Source organism: Rutidosis leptorrhynchoides, chromosome 7 (assembly GCF_046630445.1).
Source record: "Rutidosis leptorrhynchoides isolate AG116_Rl617_1_P2 chromosome 7, CSIRO_AGI_Rlap_v1, whole genome shotgun sequence".
NCBI classification, from domain to species: domain Eukaryota; kingdom Viridiplantae; phylum Streptophyta; class Magnoliopsida; order Asterales; family Asteraceae; genus Rutidosis; species Rutidosis leptorrhynchoides.
In genome coordinates this window covers 109,164,008-109,171,653 of record NC_092339.1, presented here as the reverse complement: position 1 = coordinate 109,171,653, position 7,646 = coordinate 109,164,008, and the positions used below count along the sequence as shown (strand labels likewise).

General features: G+C 37.0%; 1 protein-coding gene across 1 annotated transcript; it reads left to right on the top strand.

The window, feature by feature from the left end:
- The first annotated feature begins 2,453 nt into the window (after positions 1-2,453).
- On the top strand, positions 2,454-6,502 carry LOC139857283 (serine/threonine-protein kinase/endoribonuclease IRE1a-like). Its single transcript, XM_071846017.1, has 5 exons — positions 2,454-3,438; positions 3,544-3,716; positions 3,832-4,081; positions 5,745-6,048; positions 6,154-6,502. Exons 1-5 carry the CDS (start codon positions 2,615-2,617, stop codon positions 6,289-6,291), a joined length of 1,689 nt encoding a protein of 562 aa, XP_071702118.1. The 5' UTR covers positions 2,454-2,614; the 3' UTR covers positions 6,292-6,502.
- Positions 6,503-7,646: the final 1,144 nt, after the last annotated feature.

The window sequence follows — 7,646 nt, the reverse complement described above, 5'->3', positions numbered from 1 at the left end:
TTGGGCTATTTTCTTGAGACCATACTCAAGCCATAATCGGGCAATTTTCGAGACCGTGCTCGGGCCACAATCAGGCACCGCGAAGTCAAAGTACGCAATGTCATTAAAGCCAAAGTTGGACTATGTTCGAGACCATGCTCAGGCCATAATTAGGCACCGCGAAGTCTGATTTCGTTCATTGTTTTTAAGCCAAAGTTTGGCAGCTTTCAAGACCATGCTCGGGCCGCAATGAGGCACCGCGAAGTCTGAAAATGCCGTGTTTTTTGAAACTAAATTCGGGCTGTTTGCAAGACCGTGCTCGGGCCGTACAATCGGGCACCACGAAGTCTTTTTGAGTAATATTGTTGAATCAAACAAGAGCCACTTTTAAGGCAATACTTTCACGACAATGGACGTGTTTTATTCTTCAACGAACGGGCTATCTAATGTGCGCCAAAAATGTGTGTCAAGTTGCTCGTTATGCTAACAGAGCTGTTTGTTCAATTGAGATATTTTCTTAAGCACTTGAAGTGCGTAATACAACGTCGCACACTTGTATGCGCTAGGAAAAATATACGCGCTTTATTGTTTTCAAGCTGCGCAGTAGTTGCTTGTAAACCGCGTGAATTGTTTTTCAGAATCACGATACACATATATTTTTAAACCGCGCAATTTCAATATTGCGCAAGAACTTTCTATCACAAAGCTCGGGCAGAATTCAATGTGTATGAAACTGACTCAATGAGCTCAGGCTAAATTCTATGAGCCGAATGACATTTTATGATGATTAATTTCTTACAGATCTAATATCAATATTTTAATCCAGTTACGGATGTGCGATTCATTTGCTGTTAACAAAATTTGCAAATCGCATCCACAAATTATACTTGATTCAGATCGTGAATAAGGTGATATGAACTTACAGTATATTCAAACGAATTGAACTTTCCGTAAGAACATGAGACTTTGCTTGTTCTAGTCCCACGGATGGCGCCAATTGATCGAGCCTAGATCCGTCTTCCTTGCGGAATTGGATCAATGATCGAGTGCAATGAGGAGGATTGGGGTGTTGTTGTTTGTTTTGGGCCCTGATGATCGTCTTTCACTTTTCAATCAAGTGATCAACCACCCCGACCCGGTCTTGATTGTGAATTAGCATGATTCACCTTAACTCAATGTAAATGTTCCTTGGGCAAAGTCACAAGTGAAAATTACAAAGGTCTTGGCAAATGGCAGAGAATCAACAACCTATAAATGAGAGGCCAAACTCCCTATTTATAGGATTCAGAATATTCGCGGTGTGATGATCGCAGATCGCGGATTATCATACATTTGTGCGGATCGCGGATTATCGCGGATCATTGCGGATCATCGCGGATCATTGCGGATCATCGCGGATCATCGCGGATCATTGCACACTTGTGCTAAAACTTAGTGCAAGGTAGTGCTATACGCACTATCAAGTCCCCCAAGTTCGGTATTATATGTTGAAGATATATAATGAAGAACTTGTAAGTATGCAATCATAGGGAATATAGCAATATATACACTATCACCGACTAAGAAACTTGTCGTTTTTTTTACAAACATATTGAAATACTTAACTTGGTCAGAATAAATAAACTACATTTATTCTCCCACAACTTTCTTCCAATTTTCATCTCAATTATTATTTTTTTGTCATAAAAGTTACATTACAACATTTTATTGAGACATGTATTTCGCATACATATGTAACGTAATTGAGTATTTATATTTTTAATAATAATTATTAGTAATAATAAATGTCTTTTTAATTTTTTTATAAAAACCAAAATACAATTATTAGTAATGACAAATGACTCTTTAATCTTTAATGGGAGTGGTTCATTTTTTCTGTCGTTCACTATCCGGAACGCCAAGAGTTAAACGTTCTGTCACTCTCGCTCGGCGTTTCACTAGCGTTTCAGATTTGGCGTTGTGTTTTGGATGTTGGATTTTTTTTAACAATTGAAATGTGCCACGTGCTTTTCTCTTTTTTTTTTTCATTTTCATTTTTTTATTGATCGATCGATCTATACTTTGAACACTAAATTAATAAATTAATCCTACACTATTTCCAATTCAAAATTTTAACAGAACTTCAAATACAAATACTCCGTAGAACATTTGGTTGGCCGCCACTCCTGCTCTGAGTACATCACCAAGTGACGTCACCAAGTGATGTCAAAATTTCTAATTACTCTTTAAGTTGCATATTAATCTTTTTTCTTAGGGAGATGATATCTCCAACATTCATTTTACTTGTTCCACCACAATTTAAAGCTTTTTTTCTTAAATATCCCTCAATAAATTATAACAAAAAGTTTTAAAGATTTTCATTAAGGACAGTTTAGTCAATTATGGTGGAACAAGTAAAATGGTCGGTGTAAATATATCTCCCTTTTTCTTAACACGGTGCATCAACTAGAGGACAAGAAGGGTAAAGGGTATCATAATTTGTTGCTGAAAACCCTAATTTTCAAAAGTCAAGTTTTAAAGTCTTCATTTCCCTAAATCATAATTATCAATCTCTATTACAGTAGTAAATTGAGGGAGTTCAGTTCACAACCAGTCATCTCAATTTGCTAGCACTCATCAATTCAACCATAAATAAATGACTCATCATTTTGTCGTATTCTTGCTGCTACTGTTGTCGTTGTTGTATTTCAAATTGAATCTAAGGCTTCATAATTGGGGAAATGCAAAGGTCAAGCAACCACCAGCTAGACCTAATCTCTTCTCGGGCCCACAAGATGTAAGAAAGCCTAGTTATAATACTGTAACAGTACCTACTGAAAGACGAATACCAAACATTTTAATATTACTTTTCGTTATTGTCATTGGCGTTGTTACCTATCACCTTGTTCTCAAGGCTGAGCAATTTTATGAGTTGAATGCAAAATCTTCTTCTTCTAGAAGAAAAAGTAAGAGTAAATCGGTTAAAATTGATGGAAATAAGGAGGGAAAAGCAGAGGTTGTGACTGAAAAACGCTCGATCTTAAGTTTTAATCACTTAACTGAAGGTGAAATGAAAGGTCGTAAGATAGGTAAACTATTTGTTTCGAGTAATGAAATTGCGAAGGGGAGTAATGGGACTGTTGTTCTTGAAGGAGTTTATGAAGGTCGTAAAGTGGCTGTGAAACGTCTTGTTAGGGCGCATCACGATGTTGCGTTGAAAGAAATTAACAATCTGATTGCTTCTGATCGTCATTCGAATATTGTTCGGTGGTATGGAGTGGAACATGATGATGACTTTGTTTATCTTTCGCTTGAACGTTGTAATTGTAGCCTCTTCGATCTAATTAAGATACACGAGTCTTGTCGTACAGACGCTCAAGTAGCAAAGGCTATGGCAGATTACAAATTAAGCTTAGATTTGATAGATGGTTTGTGGAAGCCAGATGGCAGGCCTTCGCCTATCATGTTAAAGTTGCTAAGGTGTGTTGTTGAAGCATTACTGCTAATCTTCAAATGTTTCAAGTGATTTTGGTTATGTAAGATGTATGAATGATTTTTGTTACTAATATGTAATTTCGGTACTAGGGATGTTGTATCGGGGCTCGTACATTTACATGAGTTGGGGATTATTCATCGGGATTTGAAGCCAAACAATGTGTTGATAGTTCAAGAAAAATCATTATGTGCAAAGCTTTCGGATATGGGCATAAGCAGGCGCCTTGATGGGGACATGACATCATTGGGACATCATGCTACTGGTATGTATCATGTAGGGTTTGCTATCACATTCTTTGTTTAGATTATTTATTTTTGTTGTTGAATGATCAAATATTAAATACTTACTTTAAAACTATGAGTTTGTGTATACAAAAGGTTCTGGAAGTTCAGGATGGCAAGCACCTGAACAAATTCTTGATAAACGCCAAACACGAGCTGTGGACATGTTTAGTCTTGGATGTGTCCTCTTTTTCTGCATCACTTGTGGCAAGCATCCATTTGGTGAACGACCTCATGAGCGTGATTTTCGTGTGACGAAAAACAATGTTGACATTCGTTTGGTGGAGAACATACCTGAAGCTGTGGATCTCATCACTCGCTTGTTAAATCCAAATTCCGATGACAGGTTATAAAACTTACCATTTGTAAAAGTTGAAGTTGATAACCATGTCTACTACCTCTACATGTAATGTGTTATTCGAGGGTTCTAATATGTGAGTTGTAGGATCGTTTTAGGCCCAACAACATGTCCAACACATAAGCCAATGAGGAGAGGCGGAACATAATGTATTTACAGGGAGTATCCGCCCCAACTCGATCAAGAAAAATAAAAAAGAATTACACTAAAAACAGATTTTACAAAGAAATAAGGATTTTTTTAGTGTTTAACCATGTCTATTACCTATACATGTAATGTGTTGTTCGAGGGTTCTAATATGTGAGTTGTAGGATCGTTTTAGGCCCAACAACATGTCCAATACATAAGCCCATGTGGAGAGGCGGAACATAGTGCATTTACAGGGGGTATCCGCCCCAGCTCGATTAAAAAAATAAAAAAGAATTACACTTAAATGGCTCTATTGAGTCGACATCAATCGTCGATTTATTGGCGACTTGACTGACTCTTAGAGTCTAAATTAAATTTCAGGCAGGATTTCAAACCCATGAAAATTTGATTATACCATTTTCATGGCGTCTATTATTATTTTTATTTTAGTATTTTTTTTTTTTTAAAAAAAAATCTTTTCCTACTTAAAGGACGGAGGTCCTCTCGGAAGCAATCTCTTTATCCGTCGAATAAAGAAAGGGATGACTTTCTCTACTCTTGAGAGTGTTTCACTCTGGGTGGAGAAATGACTTGTCTTTATTCTCGGATAGGGGAATGATTGTCTACATCTCACCTCCCCCATACACCACTCATGTGGTGTTGGGTTTTGTTGTTGTTGTTGTTGTTGTTGTTGCTGTTGCTGTTGCTGCTGCTGCTGCTGAGCGGCCGCGGCCGCGGCGGCTGCGGCTGCGGCTGCGGCTGCTGCTGCTGCTGCTGCTGCTGCTGCTGTTGTTGTTACACTTAAAATGGATTTTATTAAAAAAACCACTCATGTGGTATTGGGTTTTTTTGTTGTTGTTGTTGTTGTTTAGGCTCTAACTATTGAGTCAACAGCAAGCGTCGATTTATTGGCTACTTGACTGACTCTTAGAGCCTAAATTAAATTTCAGGCAGGATTTAAAACACATGGAAATTTGATTTTACCATTTTCATGGCGTCTCAATTTAATTTAATTTAATTTTTTTAAAATTTCCTACTTATTGGCCGGAGGTCCACTTGGAAGCAATCTCTCTATCCGTTGAATAGAGAGAGGGATGACTTTCTCTACTTTTGTGAGTGTTTTCACTTTGGGTGGAGAAATGACTTGTCTTTATTCTCGGATAGGGGAAGGATTGTCTACATCTCACCTCCCCCATACACCACTTATGTGGTATTGGGTTTTGTTGTTGTTGTTGTTGTTGTTGTAATTACACTTAAAATGGATTTTATTAAAAAAATAAGGTTTTTTTAGTGTTTAACCCCTTTCACTAGGTTCGCCCCATCTCAGGTCGGGTAAAAGTTCCGCCACTGCTCATGAGTTCCCTAGTACTCTAAACTCAATTGGTGATAAAAGGAGGTTCTCAAGTGTTTATATGCATACATTAGGTTTCTTTCAGTTTCCTATGTGGGACACCCATTAACCGATTATCTCCAACATGGGTCACATCAATTTACTACCGTTTTCTAATATTAATCGTGTCAGGCCAACAGCGTCAGAGGTGTTGCACCATCCTTTGTTTTGGGACGCGGAGACACGAACGTCGTTTCTGAAAGAAGCAAGTGACAGGGTAAATTTGGAATACAGAGTAGTTAATTCTGTTATTCTCAAATCACTAGAAACAACAGCTCCAATAGTTTTGGGCGGAAGATGGGATAAAAAATTCGATTGTGCTATTATCAACAACCTCGTAAGCCACAGGCGTTACAATTACAGAAAGGTTGGAGACCTGCTGCGTGCTGTTCGAAATATAGTGAATCACCACAAAGAACTACCAAATTCTATTCAGGTTTGCTTTTAACAATTTAAAAACCATATAAATCTTATGTACTAAGTTTGGTTGTCATTTATTTTGACACGTTTATGTTTATGTTTATGTTTATCTTGTACCCAGGGGTTGTTGGGAACTTTACCAGAGGGCGTCGATGACTATTTTGCAAGTAGGTTTCCGAAATTCCTGATGGAGGTATACAAGGTTATGTACTCTAACTGCAAGGAAGAAGAATGGTTCCGTAAGTACTTGAAAACCTAGTGTATTATATCATCTCGTAGGTTAACTTACTCCGTGTAGATCCCACTATATGTACCAAAGGGCCAATTACCCGCGGTATCACCGTATTTTGGTGCTCCTCTGACCTTGAAGTCATGAGTTCAAGTCCTGTTGTGGACATTATATATATACTCGTGTAAAAAATCGTATAGGGTGTGTGTTTGCCTTTATAATAATAAAAAAAATAAAATAAAATAAAAAATAAAAAATCCCACTATAGGTTCTCAATCTTGCCAGCTACATATATATTTTATGCTTGTGTTCATGTAAATATGATCTGTATTGTAATGTATAATGTACGTCAATGCTAATGCTAATGTTTGTAATACTGATTGTTCCATTTCGATTGTACGACTTCTATTCTTGAATATCTCAATGGTGGACTGACACCAATATTTGTTTCTGTAGTAACTACACTAAGGCCTCGTTTGGCACACGGAATCCAATGAGATTCCTGCGGAATTGAAATTGAATTTAGACACGCGTCGTGTCTAAACTTAATTCCAATCCGCCAGAATACCATTGAATTTCGTGAGTCAAACGGGGCGTAAGTTTCTTTTGTTTTTTACAAACTTGATGGAAAATAAAGATTCACATGTCATAATTTTGAAGATTGAAAATGATTCCATTAGACTGAAAAACAGAAGCTGCAAAACACATTACTTTTGAATATCTTTAGGACCCGTTTAGGAAAAACATGTCAGGATTATAGATGACAACTAGTTGTGGAGCCTCGCTTCGCGCCAGAGGCTCCGTTTTGAATGCGAGTTAAAAAAAAAAATCGTAAAAAAGAATTTTTTTTCGACATCTAACATTGAAGGGTTGTTCTTTTTGTGAAAGTTGCTTCTTTTAGCGTTCTTTTTTTTTTATTTTTAAAAAAGTTAGTTGATCTATTTTGTAAAAAAGAATGTTTTTCGACATCTTTTGGTAGCACTGAATGGTTGTTCCTTTTATGAAAGTTGTCTCCTTTATCGTTGAGGAAGAAAAGGGAAAAAAAAAAAGATTAGTTGATTTTGTTGGTAAAAAGGAATTTTTTTCGACATCTTTTGGTAACATTGAAGGGTTGGTTCTTTTATGAGAGTTGCTTCTTTTATCGTCTGAGACCAAAAAAAAAAAAACTGAAATGACGAAAATACCCCTGATTACTATTGATGAATAGTGCTACAGAGTTTTGTCTATTAGATATATAGATAATAGGAAACTCAGCTAACTTTAAGATATGAAAGAACAGGAACTCAGCTAACGTCTCTCTCTCTCTCTCTCTGACACTTTCTCCACCCCAAAAAGCAAACAACAACCCCTAATTTTTAAACGGATATTGCTCCTATTTTCTAGTG

Excerpts from the sequence above, each read along its gene's own strand:
- LOC139857283 (XM_071846017.1), top strand. The coding sequence starts at position 2,615 with ATGACTCATCATTTTGTCGTATTCTTGCTGCTACTGTTGTCGTTGTTG. Across the intron at positions 3,717-3,831 it reads ATTGGGACATCATGCTACTG|GTTCTGGAAGTTCAGGATGG; the intron begins GTATGTATCATG and ends TGTATACAAAAG. Across the intron at positions 4,082-5,744 it reads AATCCAAATTCCGATGACAG|GCCAACAGCGTCAGAGGTGT; the intron begins GTTATAAAACTT and ends TAATCGTGTCAG.